At 36.8% G+C, this 25,775-nt stretch overlaps 1 protein-coding gene across 4 annotated transcripts in view; it reads right to left on the minus strand.

Moving 5' to 3' along the window:
* LOC150106301 (transmembrane protein 230) overlaps nucleotides 1-25,775 on the minus strand; it is a 150,796-nt gene that overhangs the window by 23,893 nt on the left and 101,128 nt on the right. For 3 of the 4 annotated variants that reach the window (XM_090392334.1, XM_090392333.1, XM_090392335.1), the window contains exon 5: nucleotides 13,169-13,354. In XM_090392334.1, the coding sequence (XP_090248460.1) occupies nucleotides 13,217-13,354 (138 nt within the window). In that variant the 3' untranslated portion in view covers nucleotides 13,169-13,216. Of the gene's footprint in view, nucleotides 1-13,160; nucleotides 13,355-25,775 lie in introns of all 4 variants that reach the window. The other variant, XR_016548298.1, reaches the window with a different exon arrangement.

The raw sequence follows: 25,775 nt of genomic DNA on the forward strand, positions 1-25,775 counted from the left end.
ATAACTACAACGCAAGTCTATTCAACATAGAGACATACGCGATAGAATTGATATCTGCAACAACGCAAGTCTATTCAACATAGAGACATATGCGATAGAATTGATATCTGCAACAACGGAAGTAATAAAAGAGCCCCCCCCCCCCCCCCGAATCCGCAACAATGGCACAGCCGACACGTTATAACACTAGCCATCAAGAAATATTTAGAGATAGCAAAAAACAAACAAACTGCATAAGGATTCTGAAATAATTTTCCAATGTATCCCATTTCGTGTGGGATTAAAGGGATATGAAACTGCAGATGAAGTAGCAAAAATGGCTGTAACATCAAGTGATACCACAGACTTTGATTTCTTTAAAAACTACTCAAAAAGAAAATGTAAAAAGAATGATTCTCCAGGACTCACCACTGTATTTAGCAAAAAAACCAAGAGCTACCATCCATCAACCCCAAGTTAAATCGTTGTGCCCTACCATGATCTCTTGCCTCAAGACCGGCCACACAAGACCAATCAAGTTTAGCAATGCCATAAAAGTCTTCCCCATCTGCAAAATCTTAACATCGAGGAAGCATCACCAATGCATTTACTAACTTGTATGAATATTTCTACACGTGAACTTTATAACAACCCAGAAAAGGTACTGTATAAAATACATGAATTTGACCTCTATGATCTGGTGTAATAATACCAAGGGATAAAAAAAAAAATTCAGAAAAAAAACCCCCCAACAACCTCCTTTCTTTGACCAAGCTAGAAAGTCTATTCAAATCTTCCTGAATGAATTAACATCAGCAGTGCTACTTATACTTGTCTCCAACTTTGCATCATCAACAAAAACTGAACATACCTAGTCAGTCCACATGATATATGGATAACTTGGCCAACCAGGTCGGTTTGCTGGCCGAGTGGTTAGCGTATCCACTCTCCAGCCAAAAAGTTGCGGGTTCGAATCCCGCCGTGGGCATGGACGTTTGTAATTGTCTGTGAAAGTACAAGTGGTGGTAGTCAGCGGTAGATGGTGTTGGCGTTAGATGATGAAGGTTGGTGGACTAGTGAGACGAAGAGTTGTAGAGTAGATGCCCTCCTTCGATGAGTCTTTGAACTCCCTGGAGGTGTGATGTAATAATAATAATATAATATCATTTACAAGGGTGGTCTGAAAAGTTCTTGGCCTAACTTGGCCTAAATGAAAAAACGAATTTATAATTTCAAAATTATTTTTATTTTTCAACAAAATCTCCCTTAAGACTAATACATTTATTCCAGCGATGCTCCAGCACCATTATCCCATCCCTGTAGTGGTTCTCAGTAAGATCTGCAAAATACTCACGCACAGTTGCAATCACCTCTTCATTCGAAGAAAAATGCTGACCAGCGAGGAAGAGTTTTAGTTTAGGGAAGAAATAGAAGTCAGAGGGAGTGAAATCTGGGGTATAGGGTGGATGTTCCAACAATTCATAGTGCAGATCCCTTAATTTTCCCATTACCAAAACACCTTTGTGGGCAGGTGCATTGTCCTGATGAAAGATGATTTTTTTTCTTCTGCAAACCAGGTCTTTTCTTACAAATTTTTTCGTCTGGTTTGGTTTAAAGATAGGAATAATATTCCCCGATTATTGTTTTATCCTTTTCAAGGTTATAATTGATAAACAAAATGCCTTTAGCATTCCTAAACGACGATGCCATGGCCTTTCCTGCTGATGAAACCGACTTTGTCTTCTTTAGTACCGAACAACCGGCTTCTGTCCACTGTTTTGACTGCTGTTTGGATTCTGGTATGTAATGGTAAATCCAAGTCTCATCCATTCTTGTTAAAAAGCACCAAGCACTGTTCAGAGATTTTCATGCGAGTGCGTTTTTGATCTGCTGTGAGCAAGCGCCGCACCCATCTTGCGCAAAGCTTTTTCATTTGCAATTCATGCAAAACGTATCCTATACATTCATTTTAGAAATTATAGACTTTACTACCATGTTATAAATAGCTCTTGTAATTTCCAAACGTTTCGATCTTCATATTAAGATCATCATCTGGAATATATACAAATATACAAGGACAAGCTGAGTTACATCACATAGTAATAATGATATCCTATTTTTAACTAAAATAGGACATCATTGTTATTGAAAGAAGACTATCTATAGGGGATGCTTAAGGGTCAAAGCTGTATAACTGAGAGGAGACCTCCACATAGTCTTTAAAGGAATGCGGAGCACCAACCAGGGCTTCTGACCTAATGTCCAATCCTCACCTTCTCGTGGTGCACCCTGTTGGGTATCTACCTGGACACTGAACGCACGAGGATGGACTGGCAATTTGGGATTTAGCTGACCAAATTGTATTCCTATTGGTTAAACCAAAATACAAAATGATAGTACAACATGACAAAATTTCATGCCGGCTGGGGCGTCGCCCGGTTAAACAAGGCCCCTGTTGTTTTTGCCAGGGAACCAGGGCGAACAACAATTAAGCTACTGGAACAAATCTGAAAACACACTCCAACTTAACATCACCAGAGTTAAAGATCGGTACTATCAACATAAGAAGCCTGAATGGGAAAGAAATGGAGCTAGCTGAGGAATTAGATAAGTACCAGATCGACATAATAGGAGTGACTGACACAAAAAAGACAAAAACTGGTGAGATCTTTCTGAGCAATAAATACAAAATATTATATTCAGGCAATGACAATCAAGGAAAGAAGGAGTAGTCATAGTATTCAACACAAAATACGAGCCTCATCTTCTTGAATGGCAGGCAGTGTCAAGTAGAGTGATTTGGACAAATATCAGAACAGGGAACTGGACAATGAGACTTATTTGTGCCTATGGACCCACAGAAGGGTTCTACTAAGGTAGAAGTGGAGGAATTGTTTGAGGCGCTAGAGAAAGCTACTGACACAATGAAAAAGGAAAAGTTGGTCCTTGTAGGTGGGATCTAATTAGCAGAGTAGGAAGTGATTATCAGACATACAAAAATGTTTTGGGAAAATTTGGAGAAAAGAGCAAAGCTAATAATAATGGCAAATACCTGTTGGATTTCTGCTCAGGACATGAACTGGTTATTACTAACAAACATGTTCCAACATAAAAATGTGCACAAATTCACATGGAGAGAAGAGGCTAGGAATAAGAAAAGTCTCATTGACTATGCTATTGTTGATAGTGATGTTTTCTCACTTGGTGCGGGACACCAGAGTGTACAAAGGATTTTAAATTGGAAGTGATCACTATTTAGTGTTGAGCAGGATAAAATTGAATTTCATATTGAAAAGAATGAAATGTAAGAAAGTTTTAAAGCGAATAAAAGTTGAGCAGCTCTCAGATGTGAACTGTAGACTAAAATACACAAAAATTATTGAAAGGAAAAATGAAAGAGTTTGAGAACAGGAACCAAACCTTGGAGAATCAGTGGCAAGCCTTGAAGAAAACCCTGATTGATTCAGCTAGAGAGGCATGTGGTGAAGTTTGTCTGCAAGGATAGAAAAATTATAACTCCATGGTGGACACAGGAAGTTAAAGAGGCAGTGAAGGAAAAGAAGAAAGCATAACAAAAGTTCCTGGCAAATAAGCCAGCTTGTGCTCTTAGAGGAATACAGAGACAAATGTAAAAAAAGCTAAACAGTGTGTAAAATTAGCTAAACAAAAGTCATGGGAGGACTTTGGCAAGAACATGGAAAATAAATAATCAAGAAGGTGGCAAAATATTCTGGAGGTTGTTGAAGAAGCTTAGGAATGGAGGAAAGAGTGCTGTAAAAGGAGTTAGAGATGAAAATGGGAGAAAAAGATATCCTTGAAGTATGGAGTAATTACTTTGAAAATTTGCTAAATGAAACAAGCAGTAATGACAGCAGTGATAAAAACAACACTGAACAGGGATGCAGTCAGGAATACATATCCATACTTGAAGTAGAAAAAACCATCAAAGGCTTGAAATGTGGAAAGGTAGCAGGAGAAGATGATATTCGACCAGAAATGCTGAAGTATGGTGGTATAAAAGTCTTACAGTGGCTGCACTGCATAGTTCCGAAAGCCTGGACAGAGGGAACAAATTCCCGATGATTGGAGTAGAGCTCTCATAATACCCATATATAAAAAGGGAAATAAAACTGCATGTGAGAATTACAGAGGTATTTCCCTACTGAGTGTTCCTGGCAAGATCTATGCAAGAATACTTGAGAAACGGTTGAGAAGAATTGTGGAAGAAAAGCTTGGTGAAGAACAAGCTGGATTCAGGCCAAATAGTGGCTGTTAGGATCAGATCTTCACTTTACGACAAATAGTCGAGAAAGCATGGGAATATAACAAAGATCTGTATTTAAGTTTCGTCGATTTGGAAAAGGCATATGACAAGGTGCCAAGAGAGAAGCTATTCAATACGCTACAGTTGTACGGTGTCAATGGGGCATTATATCAAGCAATACTTAATCTTTATTTGAGTTGTAAGTCAGCAGTCAGAATTGAAGGAAGTACAGGAAGATGGTTTAATGTTAAATCTGGTGTGAGACAAGGATGTACATTATCCCCACTGTTATTCATTATCTATGTGGATCACATTATGAATGAAAGTGGTATTAAACATGATATCAAAATTGGAGATGTTAATGTCAGCTCTTTGCTTTATGCGGACGATGTTATACTTCTAAATAAATCCGCTACAAATCTGCAAGATTCTCTGACTGAATCGAATAGTTATTGTAATAGATATGGTATGAAGGTCAGCAATAAAAAGACAAAGACAATGAAAATAGGCAGAATCATTGAAAATGTCAACTGTGTTATGAATGGAGAACCTGTGATATTCGACCAGAAATGCTGAAGTATGGTGGTATAAAAGTCTTACAGTGGCTGCACTGCATAGTTCTTGGAACAAGAGAAACATTTCAGCTACTTAGGCATGATTTTTACTGAAGATGGTAAATTAAATATAGAAATAGACAACAGAATCGGCAAGGAAAGATTAGCAAAACAAGTGTTCTCTGCCAAGTTGGCAGGAAAACGACACAGAGGAAGAACAAGATATAAGTGAATTGATATGGTAAAAGGTGCCTTAGAAGACAGAAATATAAGATCTTGTAATGTTGGAGTCTTGACAAGTAACAGACTGATTTGGAGGAAAATTGTAGATAGGAAGTTAGTAATGATGTAAATTTTTCATGTAGTACTATCATATCCTGTACATCCCTTGAGGGTACATGGCAGGTATTTGATGATGATGACTATCTATAAGAAATATCGGTACACAATAAAAATAATGGAAAAAACTCATGTAGAAAGATTATTTATTAGTATAATTTTCACCTGTGTGTCACAGGCATCCTCAGTACATTAAGCTCAAAATTAAACACTAACTGACAATTCCAAAAAAGCGCCACCTACGTAGCTGGTGTAAGATAACTAAAAAGGTCAATAACTTTCTTAAAAAAAAAAAATTAATATATTAAAAAGTTAGGAAAGATTAGCTGATTTGTAAAGTTCTATCTCCCATAAAGGGGACAGACGTAAGCCGTCGGATCTGTTTAAGTTAGGAGAATGAAGTAGAGTTCACATGTTTCTTTATAAAGGCGTTCCATGAGGAACTGACTTCTGTGAAGAACTCTTGTCTTTCTCCAATGAACTCTGTGTCTAGTGAAGATGGCATGTTCAGAAAGTCCAGACTTTTCAGGTTTAAAGTATTCAATATAAGATTGGTGTTCTTCTAGCCGAATAGAGGCAGATCTTCCCGTTTGTCCGAAATAAGATAATCCACAAGAGCACGGAATCTGGTAGACACCTGAATGATTAAGATGTGGAAGCTTGTCCTTAGGAGAAGTGAGAAAGGTGGAGATTTTTCTAAACGGTCGAAAGGCAACAAAAATATTCAGTGGTTTTAAAACTTTTGCTATACGTTCACTGATGCCTTGCACATAAGGGATAGTAATGCGTGTTATTTCCTCTGTGTTTGAAGAGGAAGACATATTAAAACTACTCAAAGTTCTTTCAATGAAGCAATTCTTATAACCATTAGATAGAAAGGAAGAAGTTATGTATTGTAGTTCTTTCTGTAAAAGATCGTCTGTAGAACAAAAGGAGTGGGCCCCAAAAGTTTTAAAACCACTGAATATTTTTGTTGCCTTTCGACCGTTTAGAAAAATCTCCACCTTTCTCACTTCTCCTAAGGACAAGCTTCCACATCTTAATCATCCAGGTGTCTACCAGATTCCGTGCTCTTGTGGATTATCTTATTTCGGACAAACGGGAAGATCTGCCTCTATTCGGCTAGAAGAACAACAATCTTATATTGAATACTTTAAACCTGAAAAGTCTGGACTTTCTGAACATGCCATCTTCACTAGACACAGAGTTCATTGGAGAAAGACAAGAGTTCTTCACAAAAGTCAGTTTCTCATGGAACGCCTTTATAAAGAAACATGTGAAACTCTACTTCATTCTCCTAACTTAAACAGATCCGACGGCTTATGTCTGTCCCCTTTATGGGAGATAGTACTTTACAAATCAGCTAATCTTTCCTAACTTTTTATTATATTAATTTTTTTTAAGAAACTTATTGACCTTTTTATTTATCTTACACCAGCTACTTAGGTGGTGCTTTTTGGAATTGTCAGTTAGTGTTTAATTTTGAGCTTAATGTACTGAGGATGCCTGTGACACACAGGCGAAAATTATACTAATAAAATTATACTTTTTTTCCGTTATTTATTGTGTACCGATATGTCTACTCACGGTTTACCTCTTTTAAAACTTATCTATAAGAAAGACTATTTGCCCATGTTATCTTAAATAGAATTTAGCTTTGATGTAGTTTCTAAATAATTAATTAATTTGTATGTTTGTTTTTTCACGAGAGGTCATGCCAGTAGAATAACCGCTGATCAAATCATTGTTTCTTTAGCTTACTGTGTGCTATGTAACTCAGTTTGTCCTTGTATGTTTGTATATACTCCGGATGATGATCTTAATATGAAGATCAAAACGCTGGGAAATTAAAGTTATTTATAACACAGTCTTCAAGTCGATAATTTCTAAAATGAATGCTGATCACCGTGCAACACTAAAAGAAAGAATATGCTATATTTGTTTAAGTTAAGGGATATTACATCCCATATTGTTTCTTAGCCGAATAAGAAACTCAAAAGAGTTTCATGCCGAATATAGAAATTATATAAAGTTCGCCAATTCTAAGCGTAAGAATATCCTATATTTCTTTTGAAATGTCTATAGTCTCAGCAATTTCAAACTGGATGAAATACTATATCATGCACTTAATGATTTCTGGTGTTGTTACACTTTTTGGATGTCCTTCACGAGGAGCATCTTCAAGGCTGGTACAGCCACGTTTAAACTCGGCAGCTCATTTCTTAATTGTTAACAATGAAGGAGAAGAGTGCCCATAAACTTTTATGAATCTCGAATGAATTCCTTTTGGCATTAAACTTTCTTCTACAAAGAATTTTATAACTGCATGATACTCAATTTTATCCATTTCAAGGAATACAGACAGCTGTATAAAACAAACTACTTGATAGAATGACTTGCAATTTCACATGGACGATTATGACAGATGTACCAACTTAGAAAAAAAAATCTTGCCAATAGTGTTGCCATCTATGGTCAAGGCCAAGAACTTTTCAGACCACCCATGTACAAACAAGTTAAACAGAAGGACCCAAGAAAAGAACCCTGGGGCATGCTACTGTTTATCCTCCTCTCTCTCTCTCTTTTTTTTTTTTTTTTTTTTTTTTTTTTTTGAGACATTGCCTAGCCCTCATTAATATCTGCCATAATTATTCTTTCTCTTGCTTGCCATATAGCAGAAGAATTTCCTTGATTAACCTTGGGCTGACAAGTTAATCTCCTATCATACTGCACTTTTTTTTTTTTATTTACATGCTCGTCATCTTCCTAACATGCACTTTATACTCCTCATGGATCTGATTGCCACCAAGTGTCTTGTATTCTGCATAACATTTTCTTTTTCAACACAGCTTGCTTGATTTCACGGTTCATCCATTTCACTCTTAATCTATTTACTTGTTTAACTCTTAGTATGCAGTTATACACTGCCTGTGTCAGATATTGCCTTATGAATTCCCATGCAGTCAACACCTTCTCTGTACAGCTCATCTACTCAAGATACTGATGTTAGTTGACTACAGAGCTTCCCATAATCACCCACGTTATAATTTCACATATACCCTTTTATTTGGCAGTAATCTTTACTTGTTTCGCCACTTCCCAAATAAATACCTTGTGATCACTCTCACCAACTGGCAGCAGTGTTGATACCTCCTTACAACTACATCTTAAGCTATCACCAAATCCAACACTCTAAACCTTTCATTGCTCCAGTCACATGCTACTTAAGATATTTATTTCTTAGAAATTCGACAAAGTTACTCTTCTTATTCTCACACACTATCTTCTGCTTTCATTCTATATTCCTATAATTAAAGTCTCCCAAAGGGATCACCTTCTTTTTACATGTCCAACTGTTGGATTCTGAATGAAGAGAAATGGAAATTGTTAATATATCATTCAGAGTCCAACATAATCTACCATTCCCTGAGCAACATTTTTTTTTTTTAACTAATAGTCTCATGTTCATAATTTGCTATTTATGTAATTTCTTCAAGTTATGTTAATCGATATTTATTTATTTATATATGTCTGGGATAAATTACAGTTATGAAAAGCTGTGTAAAAGTTGTGAAAATACTTTTCCCTCTTCAATGATAAATGCTATGTTATTGAATTAAGTGTTCATTAACTGAATGAGAATACTGTGAAGCCTATTCGTTGTGATTTAGGAATCTCAAACTTACATGAACTAAAATTGATTAACTGAGCCTAGAGAAATACAAATTGAATGTCTGAATGTTCACGAGTTATATTCTTCTGAATATCTTGAACTGATTTGATATTCAAAATTGTTTTGAAATGTAACCTTAATGAGAGTAGAGTTGTGATAAAAGCTCTTTGTAATAAGAAGGATAAGATCTGTATAATATAATCTTTAATCATAAAGTTTAAGCTCAGCTGAGTAGTATACTAGTGACTTAATGAGAACTTTATATTTGTTCAATCATAATGTCCCTGTTAGAATATTGTGTTATGATGTAATTTGTGTCACTGCATTAAATAATTTTGTTTGAATTGAATCTTGAATTTGCCTGATTTTTTCATTGCACCACACATTATAATTCGAATCTCAGTGGGAACCCTAAGTAATAATAATAAGAACCTCGACCTAAATTCAGCTTTATAATAACCTGATACAGTTGAAGATTGATTTATCTAAGTTGCTTTTGCAATTTCTGAATATGGAGTGGCACAGTATAATATAAATATTCTTCATATTCAATTGATATATCAGCCCTCAACTAATTGAATTTATAACAAGAGATAATAATAAGAAGATAAAACGTAATTGAGAAGAGTACGATCCAACACAACCAATTGGCCTGAACATTTCACAATCAGTATTCTCTACATTCCTTGGCCTATAACAGCATCTTATCAGCACCTTGTCAGTTAATTCAACTTCCACACTTTGACATAATTCCTCTGCAATCATTAACAGTACTCACCCACCCCTCTCTCCCCTCCTCGTTTCACCTTCCTATCCATCTGGAAAAATTATATCCTTCCATTTCTATTCCTGACAGCACATAATCCTCAGACAGCCAACTTTCACTTATACCAGTTATTTTTGAGCATACTAACTCAATCAATGCAACAAACTCAGCTCTCTTATAAATTAAACATGCCAAGAAATTATATTCTTGATTTCATCCTTTATCTAAGTGTAAGCAAACAAAGTTTGTGCATGAAGTAACTCGATGAATGGGCTACTTGTATATAGAGTACATCAGACAATTAATGACCTCACATTCATTGCCTTAGTATCCCATAATGCAATGCACATATCTTTGCAGACATGTATAATGCTATGCATTATGGAAAGGGCCACTATCCTGACTGGTTTCGACTTTTATCGAGGCCTTGTCAGTGGGAGCCAGACCAGAAGTGATACCAAGGTCGAAGTAATGCAGAAGTCATATTTCCATATATAAGTAGCCAAAAGGTGTCACACCCTATTACTAAAATACTCTGGATTAGAGATAAATCTTTAAAGTTTTTTGCTTGGTTATACTGTTAAATTCTGAATTAAAGAGAATTTATTTCATAATTATTTCATTCAGATTTAATGAGTAACAACATTCCCGGAGCTAATAATTGTGCATCAGAGAATATAAAGCTGATTGTAAATTACCAACATCTTTTATAATTCAAGTATTTTTCTCTACCCATTTTACTGTTGTTGGTCATTGATAAATTTACCAGAAGTTAAAAATGTGTGAACCTTGTGTTAATGTGTAACTGTCTGAGTCATAATGCAAGTAAGGTAATCGGATTAAGCATTGAAGACCTGAGGCGAACACGTGCACCAGAGTTGAATTGCATGTGGAAGTTTCCAGTGTAGCACACTGGGTGCTGGAGAAGTTAGGTGATGAGAGCAAAAAAAGAGAAGAACGTGATGTAGGAAGAAAAACATCGCGCCTCGGATATATAAGGCTTGGCAGCGCCAGCTCACGGCATTTTTCCCTTTTCTTCGTTCTACGGATTCGAGTGCCAGAATTCCCGAGGAAGGTCGCAGGAGCATGCAGACATGTAGTAAGGCAGCCCACCAGTCAAGCAGCAGTTCAGTGAGCACAGACTTCGGCCTTGCAGAAGACACAGCGCAGACCGACAAGTTATGCCGAACCACTTGATCCGATAGCGGCAGGCTAGAATAGCTTACATCGAGCCATGTCCAAGCCCACCAGTTGATTCCTTCAGATGAAATCAAGCAGATGCATGATCACCGAGACGAAAGCACTCCATAGACGAACACGAAGAAGGCAAAGTATTCCTGGAGTCCCTGGTAATGTTAAAATTTTGTTCTATTAAGCTTAAGTACTAAGAGGGATTATTTGTGTTTGTGCAAGGAACTTTCTAGTTAATCATGTTTCGTTAAAGGAAAGGAAAGGACTTTAGGGCTTAAACAAGGAGAGAAAGGGGAAACAGTATGTTCTAGAAAAGAAAGTTGTATAGGAATTTGTTTATGCTTTATGGTGTATTTAGTCTGATAATTCATTAGCCTCAGGAAGTATCGATTCCAACCAGAATGTTAAGCTATAGGTTGGAACTTTTATTTAGATTCAATTGAGACTTTGAGGCATGTAATGTAATGTTAAGGGTGAATTTGTATTGCTTAAGTAATCGAATCCATCTGAAGGATAATTTTGATTTTAAACTAGAATTTAATGATATCTGTACTATGTCTAATTTGATGAATAAATGTCTTTTTTTGTTAATCTAACAACTTGCCTGATTTTGATCCTATTGCACCACTCATAAAAGCCAGAACCAGTGCAGAGGTTAAGACATAAGAGTAACTACGACTGCAAATGAAATATAAGTTCTGTATAATTTAAGTACCAAACTAATCAAGGAATTAATTAATAGCACACATTTTTGGATGCTAATTCTCTGATACTGAGTTATTCTCTTGTCTAGAATTTAGGATGGCGCAGCACCAAAATATAAATTTTTCCTAAATTCAAAAAGGGATTAGCACCAGAGTCAAGACAAAGGAATTGGCGCTATCCAAAGGCAATCCCTTCGTCTTCCAAACTTTGTACACTCTTCATTAGATTAACTGGTGGCCTAGAGTGGAGAGTGCGACTGCATAGTAGTAGATTGGATAAATAAATCAACACAACTAAGATTGATGGCAAACACAATAACTATAAGGATAAAGTTAATGATATAATAACATATAAATAAAGAGATAAAATAAGGAAATATTACAAAACTATAAATTAAAGATGCCAAGAAAGATGAGTTAGAGTTTTGAGGATGATATTATGTGGGAAAGATGAGCCTTCCCAAGGGTTGTTTCACTAGTATATCTTAACCAACCTTTTAAAATAAATTTCACCATAAAAAATGAAAGTCACAATAGTCTCCTCTTTTTAAGATATACTATTAAGATATTATCCTTCTCTATCTACAGAAAACCCACTCATACTACTAGGTATTTACTCAAACAATCAAACCACCACCCTTCTCAACAGTATGGAATCCTCAAAACTCTTACATAATGAGCCAGGGCTATTTGTTCAAATGACACAGCCCTTGAAACTGAGCTTAGGGACCTTAAAGACACCTTTTTAGCCAATGGCTACAGCCCATATAAAATAGATAAAATATTACATGCATATGGCATCGCTCCTACACCCAATACACAGGCTCAAAGCAAACCATTCTCGGTTTAAGAGTATATCAGAAAAAATAGCTTTGGCTATTTTTCTGATATATATAAAAATGTATAAAAGTAGCTTTTATACATTTTTATATATATGATTTTATATATATAGCTACTTTTATACATTCGCCTAAAGATCAAGTACATCTTCTTGAACATCCAGGAGCCTGCAAATCAGTCTATTTAGACAGGCTAGTAAATCAATTAGCACATGCCTTGAAGAATTACATCCGAGATCATCTGTATGGCAAGTCGGGATTGGCAAAGAATGCTCCGGATACTCCTTCACATTGGATCAGATGGAGAAATACATCTTTATTACATAGAAGTTGTTACAGGTCTGAGAGGCTATTCTTAGAATTGGCATCTCCTATGAAGCACTCTCCCAACTTCCACAAGTATGGTTGCATTAATTTACCAAAGAACTGGGGGACTATAATTTTTAAGACCTAATAGCCAAACTTCTCTGAATTAACTTTGTAGTTATCCAACCCATAGAGAGCACCACATATAGACATTAGGTGTCAGTTACCATTTAAATAATTTCTACAATTACTTGGTTTAGTGCTGTGTGCCTGTCACAGTTTCATTGTGCTCTGATAATGCTAAATAGAAAACCAGCAAAATATTGGCGAGTTTAAAAAATGTATTCCCCCCCCCTCTTTGTGTTAGTTATACTGCTAAGCTTTATTATGGATAATGAACAACACCTAAGTCTTTCTGTATGAATTCTTCAGTTATATATCATAAAGAACACTTGAAACATTTTTCTTCATTAATTCAATAAATGCTCATATCTCATAAAATACATAAGTGATTAAAAAAAGAATAAGCAACTAAAAGAAATTACTTATTTACTTATTTTCTTCATATATTAACTTTCATTTATCCAACATGGTGAAAACATTAGTCAAAATCTGGAATGTCATCAAAGGAATATCCAGGGTACTTGCGGAAGGCATAATAAGCAATACGGACATGATAAAATCCAGGGATAAACATCAGTAGACCTAGTATGAGTAATGGCCAGGACCCTTCGATATACTATAAACAGAAAAGAAAAATGTTTTAGGATATATAATATAATATAAAAATTACCCCTACATGAATAATAATCATAAATAATTGTCAAAATTATTTTCAAGAATGATATTTTGAAAAAGATAGTTTATCTATTTATCTCACTTTTTTTTTATTACAAAATTAAACTACAAACATAATAAATTTAGTTTAATCCTTTATCCAAGCGTAAGCAAACAAAGTCTGCGCCTGAAAATATCTTCGGGATTGAGATAAGGTGGTGCAACACCAGGCAACTCTGAGCAAAGGTGAACCAAGCTCTCATCACTCCTTGTCTCAGTATCTCCCATAATGCAAAGCACATCTCCTTGCGGACATGTATACTGCTATACATTAAGGGAAGGGCCATTACCCAGACCGGTTTTGACCTTTATTGAGGTCTCGTCAGTGGGAGACAGATCCAAACGTGGAGATACTAAGGCAAAAGCAATAGGAGAGGTCATATTTACCTATACAAGTTGCCAACAGGTGTACCACCTTATTATTGAATTACTCTGGATTTAGAGAAAGATGTTGGAAGTTTATTTTGCACTTGGTTAGACTATAATAAATTTAGTTTAATCATTTATCCAAGTGTGAGCAAACAAAGTTTGTGCCTGAAAATATCTTCAGGACTGAGGTAAGGTGGTGAAACACCAGGCAACTCCGAGCAAAGGTGGACCAAGCTCTCATCACTCCTTGTCTCAGTATCTCCCATAATGCAAAGCACATCTCCTTGCAGACATGTATACTGCTATGCATTAAGGGAAGGGCCATTACCCAGACTAGTTTTGACCTTTAAGTTTCCATGGTTTAGCAATTCTGTGGGAAGTTTTCGGTATTGAGACCACATTATGATGTAAATAAAGAGTTTAATAAAAATAAGTAATTAAAACCTGAACAAGTTTTAATTTAATACCAGGGATTTTTAAAAAGACATTGAAATTTAATTTAATAGGCTTTTGTTTTAAGTTTCACACAACAAAAGCCTATTAACAATTTATTACATATACTAGATGTTTTTGATAACTTCAAAACCTGTTATATATAATTAATAAACCAGAATACAAATTGGTCACTGTATATGTGTTGGAACATTGCTAGTTGTTGCTACTACGTTCTGTGGTATCACACGTGTTATATCCTAGGTCCGTGGCAGTTAAAGTTTTGATGAAAGCAGACCATACTTGATGTAAAATTACGCCTTGATTTTTATTACATTGTGCAGGGATCCTAAACATTTACGAGGCCTCTTGTAAAACAGTTACGATCAATATATGACATTTTGTTGGCAAAGTACTTGATGGCCAGTAGTGGTTGTGTGGAATGCCAGGCCTGATTTATGCTCTCTTCTTTTTTTTTTTTTTTTGATGTCTTTTACATGTTCAGATATGCAGATCTCTCCTGACCTTCCTGTCTGGTCTACATAACAAGATTTCAACAATACAATCATGCTGCCTTACATCAAGAATGTCACAGACAAAGTGGCTGTGTTGCTCTGTGAGTACAACGCAAAAGTGGCTTTTTTACGTTACAAAAAATATCAAGATTCCTTCATCCACCAAAACCTCCACATCACCCAATGAAAAAACCAGATGTCTATGAGATTCATTGCTTTTGTGGCATTTGTTATGTAGGCCAGACAATGAGCACAATTCGTGTGGAAAGGCATATGTGTTTGATGTACATGTTAATTTATTTTTAACAGTGTTGAAGAGAACACAGACTGATAAGAAAATAATTACTATTTATTAACTTATTTGCTGATATTTTTCTGGTATTATATCCAGCATCTTCAAAGCACAAAAACAGTTTGTTACAGTATGCAAAACAATGACAATCTGATATAACAATGGGACTAGTTTTAAACAATTGCAACAGAAAACACAAAGACTAAAGCCCTAATTAGGCATCATCTATGTTGAAAAAAATAAATAAATAAAAATAAACACAGAGAGAAAGCAGATATTGATTAGGTCTCAAGATGACTGTTTCCCAAATGTTTGGTAAATTTATACAGCCATTACTTGTTGAGGTTTGGAGTATGTTTCCAGGGCTTCTGTTGACTCAAAACCTCAACAAATATGGCTGTATAAATTTACCAAACATTTGGGAGACAGTCATCTTAAGACCTAATTAATACCCGCTTTCTCTCTCTGTTTTTTTTCTCTCCAACATAGATGGCACCTAATTATGACTTTAGTCTGTGTGTTTTCCATTGCAATTGTTTAAACTAGTCCCATTGTTATACCAGATCGTTGTTGTTTTGCATACTGTGACAATGTTTTTGTGCTCTGAAGATGCTGGATATAATACCAGCGAAATATCAGCAAATATGTTAAAAATGGTAATTATTTTCTTATCAGTCTGTGTTCTCATCAATACTATTAAAAATAAATTAACAAAAAAATGAGCACAATTATGAATTTGTCGAAGAGGTGACCTATATGCATATGGCTAAGCATGTGGAGATGGGAAAAGAAAGCTACCAAATTGGGTGAGGCAGAATGCAAGTATAGGAAAAAAAAGCCAGGAAATAATTTGTCTAGACACAAATGCCAGAAGCATCAGAAACAAAGGGGTTTGGTTTGTTGCCTTGGTGAATACATCATATTCAAAGATTGGTGACATTAGTAAGAGCTAACTCCCAGAGTCAGAAGTAGTAATTAGAATCAAGAGTCACCATTGTTTATTCAAGTATGACTGACAAATATGCTAGCCCACTTGCCTGTGATGAGTAGCTGTGGACTGGACACAACAGGATATTTTTTTATTTAAAACAATAATAACTTTCTAAAACAATTTTTTTTAATCTTTAAGAAAGCAAAAATGAATATGCATAATATAAAGGACTATTCTAGTAACAAAATTAATGTTACCTATTGCTTTCTGACTGGAATGATTATCACACAATGGAAATGGTCACCATACAATATAGCACACTAATCACTTTATGCAACTCCTACTGACTTACCAGAACATATCATTTAAAAAAAAAATGGGGAGGATTTTGGGTGACTACATTTTTTTGTGGAAGGATTTGGTATAATATAATGAGTTCAAAGTTTTCATACTATATGCATGTGTGCAAATGTGCATTAATTATATACATACATGAATGGTTCACATGCTTAATACTAATAGTAATTATTATTATAATGTGTCGAGTACTGATATATATATATATATATATAATTAAGATATTATAATTGTTGCATTTTCTGATCACTACAAAGATTGCACAATGCTGAGAGGAATTAATTTTTTTTAATAAATATACATAATAATAAATACAAAATTTGTATGTATTAATGATTTGTACAATAATACGGACAATAATTGCAGAAGCAGCAAGAGTTAAGCAAGGCTGAAAAAAGAAAGAAGCAGGTGATCCAAAGAAATAATAAACAGTGACTGAACAAACAAGAAAAACAAGTTAAGGAGAAATTTATGTATGGGGACTCAATGATCAGGGGAGAACTTAACGAAAGTGTGACAAAATCGTGTTCCCTGGGTGCAAAAATTCATGATATTAGCCATGCCATCTGGATGCAAAAAGTTAAGTCGAAGCAAATTATTGACTTGGTTGTAAAATTGATTTGAGAAGCGAGAAGTATTCTATAAGGAAGAATGTAAAGGAGTTGTTAGAACACAGAAGAGGCAAAACTGAAGAGCAAGAAGGTGAAGAGTGTAAGTCTCCTACAATGCCATAATAGAGGAGAACTGAGGAGGAGACCACTTATTTATTTATTTTTATGGCTACATGAAAATGGTAAGTGAAAAATACAATCACAATTTCCAGAAACAAATGATGAAAATTTTAACATATAAAAGTTCACATAAAGGGCACAACCTGCTTACTAAGTCATTCTTTTTTTTTTTTTTTTATAAATATAAAGCAAAAGTAACTTGTCGTAATTAAGCCAGGGACAATTACTGTCATGCTACACCAAGCATGACATGACTGTATGTTCTCACACTTCACAACATAAAAGTGGCTGTATAGAGAGCAGTTGTATCTGGTGTGAGAAAACTTGATCCATTAGAGGAGGCCCATTTCACACTGTATCATCATCTTCTAACATGAGGAGTTCTGCTGATACTATGACGAGGACTATGAGAGTGACTACTAGAATAACGTCTTCGTGGTGAGACGGGACCGTGATCTTCTGTTTCCTCCATAATCACCGCCACCACCACCATACCAACTACAGGTCAAGGTCCAGGCTGGAAAGTCAATTCAAGGCCTCATCCTTGAATTGGCTTTGCTTTGCATGGCCTACAGGACATCCACAAGGATGTCCTGTAGGCCACCACTGTGAAATTGGTGCTGCCTTGGGCAGTCGTACACAATATGAGTAATCTACCAGGAAGTCGTTTGTTGGACCAGTATTCTCTCCATATATCAGATATTGATGGCAGCGCAGCTGAAGAGAGTTCGTCCATGGACCAGAGAGGCTTTCTAGATTTGAGGTGAAGACTAGGTGGATTTATGAGAGTCTGGTGTAGGGGTAGGAGTGGGTTACTCATTGCTTTATTAAATTCCTTAATCGAGGCTTGTCTTCTCCGTATGTGTGGTGGAGCAATGTTAGATAGAACAGGCAGCCAGGAGAGAGGGGTGCTTCTCACTGTCCCACTAATTGTGCACATGGTAGAGTTCAGGTGGGTGTCAATAATGTTAGTGTGTGTGTACTTCTTTCCTAGACAGGAGCACAATATTCTGCTGCAGAGAATGCGAGGGCTAGTGCAGACGACCTTAGGACTTCTGCACCATAACCCCAGGTTGTTCCAGCAAGCCTTGAAATGATGTTATTTCTGGTTTTAATTTTATTGGAGAGGTTGATGATATGCCTTTTATAGGTTAAGCTTCTGTCCAGGCTCACTCCAAGGTATTTTGGGTGAGGCTCGTTCTACCATTTTTCCACAGAAAGAAAGGTTGAGTTGTCGATTCGGCTCTGCATTGTACAGGTGAAATACTGAGGACACTGTTTTCATTGGATTTGGCTTCAAGTACTCTTCCAGAGTGTTCAGGTCTGTATTCAAGGTTGATTCTAAGTTGGTAAAGGAGGTGGATTGATGTAAGATCTCTAGGTCATCGGCGTACATAAACTTGCTTGATCTGGTATGAGGTAGATCATATCATACACATAGATGTTAAAAAGTATAGGGGATAACACAGAACCCTGAGGAAGACTGTTGTGAAGGAATCTGAGCCTGCTCTTTTTTCTGCCAATATGGACCCGGATCTTTCTGTTGGAGAGAATAGATTCAAAAAGTTGTAGTTTTTTTACATTTTATAATATTTCCTAGTTTTAGGAGGAGGCCCCTGATCCAGACAGTGTCATAAGCAGATGTTAGGTCAATGAAAGTGGCTCCAGATTTAAGTTTCTTCTGGAAGCCTGCTTCAATTGGAGTTGTCAGGGCGAGGACCTGGTCACAGCAACTTCTTCCTGGCCTGAAGCTGGCTTATTCAGTCGGGAGTGCTTTTTCAATGAGTGTTGAAATTCTTTTAAGGAGAATTCTTTCAAAGAGCTTAAAGGTGGTGCAAAGCAAAAGAGATATGTCGTGGGTTTTTCACTTCATTTGGATCTTTCCCTGGTTTGGGCATGGCAATTATTTTGGCTTCCTGCTACAGCTTTGGTAATTTACCAGTTATGATGATTTCTGAGTAAAGGGCAGCCAGCCATGTTGACCAAGATGTTTTAGGAACTCAGGGAGTATACCATCCCCTGCAGCTTTGCCATTCTTGGCAAAGATATTGGGTGTATGAGTTCAGGAATCTCAGGTTCCGTCTTCAGGTTTTGTCTGATGGAAGCTTGTACAGCAATTTTCCTGGTAGAGCTGGGATGAATCTTGGAGGTTTTCAATAAATGGTTAGCCATTTGATCAGGAGTTATCGCTGTTGTTTTGTGTCGTTGGCTCTGATTCAACTAGTTTTCTCAGAAGTGACCAGCTTCTCCGACTAGATGTGACGAAATCGAGTTCATTAATGGTTGAGATCCATCTTTCCTTTCTGTTTTTATCCAGGGTTGATATGAGCTCCTTAGCAATAGCTGGATCTTCAGTTTCCTCATATTTGACTAGGAGTTCCTCACTTTCTTTACTCCAACATGGGATATATTGTTTTCTGCAGCCTCTAGGGATAGAGGCTTTTGCTGCAGATTTGAGTAGTTTAACAAATCTAGGATAGCAATTAGGAGTAGGTGGAATTGCTCTAATGATTTGCTCTATTTGTTTCTGAAATGCAGACCAGTTGGATCTGTGGAAATTCTATCTAACGACTGGTGTTCCGCTGATGACTGGGAGGTGTTCCTTCTATTAATGTAGGATGATGTTGACTATTAGGGAATCTGTTAAGGATGGTTCTGGTTGATGGAAGAGGGTGGTCTTCGGAGTCTTTAGTGACTATGCACAGATCTAGGGTGTAGGTTCTGTTCCATCTGGCTGAGTAAAGAGTGCTGTCCTGCTTGGCATCATAATTCAAATACAAATTATATGTGTCCATCCAGTTAGCTAGATTATTACCATCCCGGTTGTTAGAGGAATAGCCCCACATGGTGTGATGGGAATTGAAGTCACCAACATAGATAGCAGGGTGAGGAGGAGGTCGGTCCATCTGATCAGGCCAGGATTGCGATGGAGGTTTGTAGACATTGTAGATGGTGATATTTTGAACTTTAATGCCTATGGAGTATTCTGTATCAGGAACACTTTGGGTTATATCCTTGAGACCAGGCCGGATACAGGTTGCTAGGCCATGCTTGAGGTGGCAGTTATAAGACACTAGAATGAGTCCTGGGATCTTTAGTCTATTGAGGGCTGTGTCAGGCACATGAGTTTCCTGGAGAGTCAAGACATCAATTGCTTTATCTCTGGCTATTTTGCCGATGACTTCGGCTTTGGATTTAGATATCCCTTCTATGTTTAGGGAACATATCTTGAGGTAGTGTTGATTGAGGAACTGGAACATATTTTTTGAAGCTTGTCCTCCACCTAAACAAGCGACTCGATCCTTGTTTTTCCAGGCGACGATCGAGCCGGCATGGAACTTTTTAATTTTTGTATTCATCATAATGTAAGTAGTCCAGGAGGCTTGAAAACCTTTGGACACAGGGGCCACGGGAAGGCTGTCTCAATCCCCCCCACCACCAGGAGACCACTGATAGCCAATGAGTCTATATTAGATTGTAGTCTCTGTTTGATGGAAAGAAGGATTTATACAATCCTGATGGACTGCATCTAATATACTTCTGAACTGAAGGTCAAGACAATGACTTTCAATTACTGAAGGATCAATGAGTTCTTACAAAATTGAATAATGAAGTAACGATTAAATGAAACTGAATATACATTTTAATGAAAGAGAATGACTTAGTAACGCAATCAATAAAGTGGTTAAGCATTGTACATTCAACAATAAATGAATGCAGAGAAAATAAAGACACAATTTATGAAAATGCAAAGCCTTCAATACCAACAAGTGCAAAACTAGTCACAGAGTCTTGGCTTTTGTATAATTATAATAATAATGGCTTGCTTAAGGGTCAAAGCTAGATAACAGAGGAGACCTGCACATATATGTATGGAAAGCAGAGAGATGAACAGGCTTCTAGCCCAATGTCCACTCCTACCATCTTATTGTGCACTCTATCATTAATCCACTAGGATAATGAACAAATTTAACGATTAATTGTCTACTATTTATGTTGCCTTTTAATCGTTAAATTTGTTCATTATTCTATTAAATTAAATTAATCCCAGCTCAACATCACCAGAGTTCAAAATCGGTACTATCAACATAAGAAGCCTGAATGGCAAAGAGCTAGCTGAGGAAATAGATAAGTACCAGATCGACATAACAGGATTGATTGAAACAAAAAAGACAAAAACCTAGTGAAATCTTTCTGAGCAATAAATACAAAATATTATATTCAGGCAATAACAATCAGAGAAAAGAAGTAGTAGCTATAGTATTGAACACTAAATACGAGGCTAATCTCCTAGAATGGCAGGCAATATCAAGTAGAGTGATGTGAGCAAATATAAGAATGGGGAATGGACAATGAGACTTATTTGGGCCTTATTTGGTCCCACAGAAGGTTCTACTAAGGTAGAAGTGGAGGAATTTTTTGAGGAAAGCAATTGACACAATGAGAAAGAAAAAGTTAGTCCTTGTTGAGGATCTAAATAGCAGAGTAGGAAATGATTGTCAGACATATAAAAATATTTTGGGAAAATTTGGAGAAAAGAGCAAAGCTAATAATAATGGCAAATTACCTGTTGAATTTCTGCTCAGGACATGGACTAGTTATTACTAACACAATGTTCCAATATAAAAATTGTACAGAAATTCACATGGAGAGGCAAGAAATAAGAAAAATCACTATCAACAATAACATAGTTATTGTTGATAGTGATGTTTCCTCCTTGGTGCACTCTGTACACTAGAGTGTACAGAGAATTAGAAATTGGAAGTGATCACCATTTAGTCTTCAGCATGATAAAATTGAATTTCATATTGAAAAGAAGAACATGTAAGAAAGTTTTAAAGCAAATAAAAGTTGAGCAGGTTGAGCAGCTGTCAGATGCCAACGGTCTACTAAAATACACAAATATCATTGAAGAAAAAATGAAAGAGTTTGAGAACAGGAACCAAACCTTGGAGATTCAGTGGCAAACCCTGAAGGTTGTCTGCAAGGATAGAAAAATCAGAACTCCACAGCAGACATAGGAAGTTAAAGAGGCAGTGAAGGAAAAGAAGAAAGCATATCAAAATTTCCTGGCAAATAAGTCAGCTTGTGCTCTTAGAAAATACAGAGACAAATGTAAGAAAGCTAAACACTGTGTAAAACTAGCTAAACAAAAGTCATGGGAAAACTTTGGTAAGAACATAGAAGATAAATATCAGGAAGGTGACAAAATATTCTGTAGGCTGTTGAAAAAGTTCAGAAACAGAGGAAAGAGTGCTGTAAAAGGAATTAGAGATGATAAAGGCGACATGAAAACTGGAGAAAAAGCGGCGACTGGGGATCGCCGCTAGAGGGATTCGTAGTGTGTAGTGTTCATGAAAGCTCCTGATAAGATGTGTTATTTTCAGTTATCGTTGATAAATTTACTTGAATATTGCGTAGTTTTGTTTGCCTTGCGTATCTTATGCGTCTGTTTGTGCGTTTTTGGTATTTCATTTTACAATTTGATAAAATACGTTAGAAGTAAGTATGGCTCCCGTACAAAGGAAAATGGCAGCCGGTAATGATGGTTCGTCATCTTTATTAAAGAACGGTAATATAAAGGAGATGATTCAGTGTACTATCTGTGAAATGTACGCTTTGCAGAGTGCAGTCGGAGTGTGGTTAGATGATAATAAAAGAGTGAATGTGTGTAGAAAATGTAGGGAGAATGAAGAATTGAAGTGTATTTCGGATCGTGAGTGTGATATTTTTGTCAAACTTCAGAAAAGAAAATAGGGATATGACAAGAAACGGCGAGGTTGTACCAGAGAATTGTGAGAGTGTGAATGTAGAAAGTGTGAATGATAGTATTAATTCAGAGCATATTAATGATTTTACAGAGAATAAAAAAGATGAGATAGATGCAACGAGTGAGATAGCGTTTTTGAGTGGTGCGATACAAAGGGCAAAACAGCAGCTAGAGCGTATGAGCAAAAGGCGACTGAATGAACCAACCAATAATAAAAGGTATGACAGGAAAAATAGACGTATGAATGTGAACATGAACAAAATGAAGGATAGAGTGCTGTATGGAGACTCGTTAGTACGAGGTGTGTTAGTAGAGGATTTGATAAAATTGTACCAACCTGGTGCGACCATACAGGATGTAACTGAGTCTATTTAAGAGCAAAAGGAAAGGGTTAAAGAAATGATTGTTGTGGCAGGTACGAATGATTTGAAAGGAGATAAAATGGAAATGATAGAGGACCTGAATGAATTGTTTGAGGTAGCAAAAGAAAAGAGTGAGAGAGTTAGAATGATTAGTCTTTTGCCACGGTATGACAGTGAAATGTTTAAAAGGAGGGCCATAATTGCAAATGACTATGTGTAGGTTATGTATGACGAGTGGTGTGGAATTTGTGGACGTGTGGAGTGAGTTGGATGGGCGAAAGGATCTATATAAGATGGATGGCTTGCATTTGAATGGTTACGGTGTAAGGAGACTTGAGAAAGTGTTGCTGAATGTAGTGGATGTGCAAATTCAGGGAAACTAGATTTATTAAGGGGGGGGGAGTAGATATACAGTCCTTAGGGAGGCAGTTGAATGTATGAATGAATATAATATGCCCGAGCGAATAAGGACAACAAATCAACATGGGATAGTTAATATAAGGCATCAAGGTAGGGTTGGGGATAATGGGGGGGGGGGTCTTAAATTCATGTACACTAATACTAGGAGTATTAGGGACAAGAAGGAAGAGTTTTTGGCCATGGTTGGCACTTCCAGACCACAGGTTATTGGTATTAGTGAATCATGGCTGACTGTAGATGATATAGCTAGTGGGATTGAATGTGATGGGTATAGTGTGCTCAGGAATGACAGGGAGAATAAAATGGGGGGAGGAGTATTGTTGATGATAGCTTATGAGCTGAAGCCAAGGAGAATAGAAGTTGAATTGCAGGATAGAGAAAAGAGCACATTTGAGGCTATTTGGTGTGAGATTGTGGCTAGCAGAACTAAATATACAATTGGGTGCTGCTATAGACCAGGTGATGGAAAAGATGGTGGTGACAGTATGCACAAGTAAATAGAAGAAATGAGTGGAAGGAGAGTAATTATTATGGGAGATTTCAACTATGGTCGCAATGATTGGAGTGAGGAGAGGACACATGGGAGGAAGGAATTGGATTTTATGCGGTTATTAAGGGATAACTATCTGCGACAGCATGTAATGGAAAATACTAGGGGTCAGAGAGTGCTTGACCTAGTAATTATATCTGAGGATTTGGCTGTAACAAATATGACCACATTGCCACCAATTGGTGAGAGTGATCATAGGGTCTTGACTTGGGAGGTGGCTAAAGGTGTGGAATTTTCAATTAAGACAGGGTACATGTGGAATTATCAGGCTGGAAAGTATGACAAGCTTAGGAGTTTGATTGGTTCAGTGGCATGGCATGTACAACTGCAAGGACTAGAAGTTGATAGTGTATGGGAGGCAGTTAAGAAGTGTTTGCAAGAAGCAATGGCTGACTGTATACCTAGAGACCGAATAATAAATCAAGTAGAGATTAAATGGATGAATAACACCATTAAGCTTGAGCTGCAAAAAAAGAAACAACTATGGAGGGAATTTAAGGAGATAGGTGACCGGCAGGCACATGAATGGTATAAAGCACAGGCCAGAAGGGTAACGAGTGTGGTAAGAAAAGCAAAAAAGGATTACGAAAGAACATTGGCCATGCAGGCTAAAGAGAATCCTAAACAGTTTTTTCGATATGTTGCAAGTAAAAGGAAAAATGTATATGGCAGAATGATATGCCGATGGTAGGGAGGTAACTGAATCAGTTCATATAATTGAGTTACTGAGTGAGCACTTTGCAAGAATATATCATCCAGGTGGTGACATTGCAGAAACGAATGAAACAGTAGATTATACAGCAACTGTGGTGAATGAAGTGGAGGTGAGTAGTCTATTGCATAACCTCAATGTCAATACATCTGTGGGATTGAATGGTATACCAGCTCGTGTCATACAAGAAGCAGCTAAAGAATTGTCAGTAACCTTGACCATTTTGTTTAATTTGAGTCTCGGATCTGGGTTAGTCCCGAGGGGGTGGAAAGAGGGGAAAATAGTTCCACTGCATAAAGGTGGTTCCAAGACTGCTGTTGTAAATTACCGACTGATCAGCATATCAGGAATCATTGTCAAGGTCTTAGAGAAATTAGTCAAGAAAAGAATACAGGATTGGATAGATGAAAATGGGATACTGTATGGGGGGGGACAACATGGTTTTGTGAAGGGTAGATCATGCCTCAGTAACTTGCTCACATTTTATAACACAGTGACGGCTGAACTGGATATGGGTAATAGGTTTACAGTGATACTACTGGACCTTGCCAAGGCCTTTGACAGGATACCACATGGAACCCTAATCAGTAAACTGGAGCAGATGGGGATGGATATAGGGTTGGTGAGATGGATAGGAGGGTGGTTGAAGGAGACATACCAGAGAGTGGTTTATTCAGGAGTGGAGTCTAAAAGAAGGCTTGTGACTAGTGGTGTGCCACAGGGCTCTGTTCTTGGCCCACTGCTTTTCAATTTGTTCATCAATGATATAGGAAAGGATCTGAGAGGAAGTGTTCACTTGTTTGCTGATGATGCAAAGTTGGGTAGAGTAATTGTGAGTGCACAGGATGTCAAAATTTTACAGGATGATTTGGATAGTTTGGA

Source organism: Typopeltis vanoorti, chromosome 5 (assembly GCF_054136105.1).
Source record: "Typopeltis vanoorti isolate ZY-2024b chromosome 5, IOZ_Tvanoo_1.0, whole genome shotgun sequence".
NCBI classification, from domain to species: Eukaryota; Metazoa; Arthropoda; class Arachnida; order Uropygi; family Thelyphonidae; genus Typopeltis; species Typopeltis vanoorti.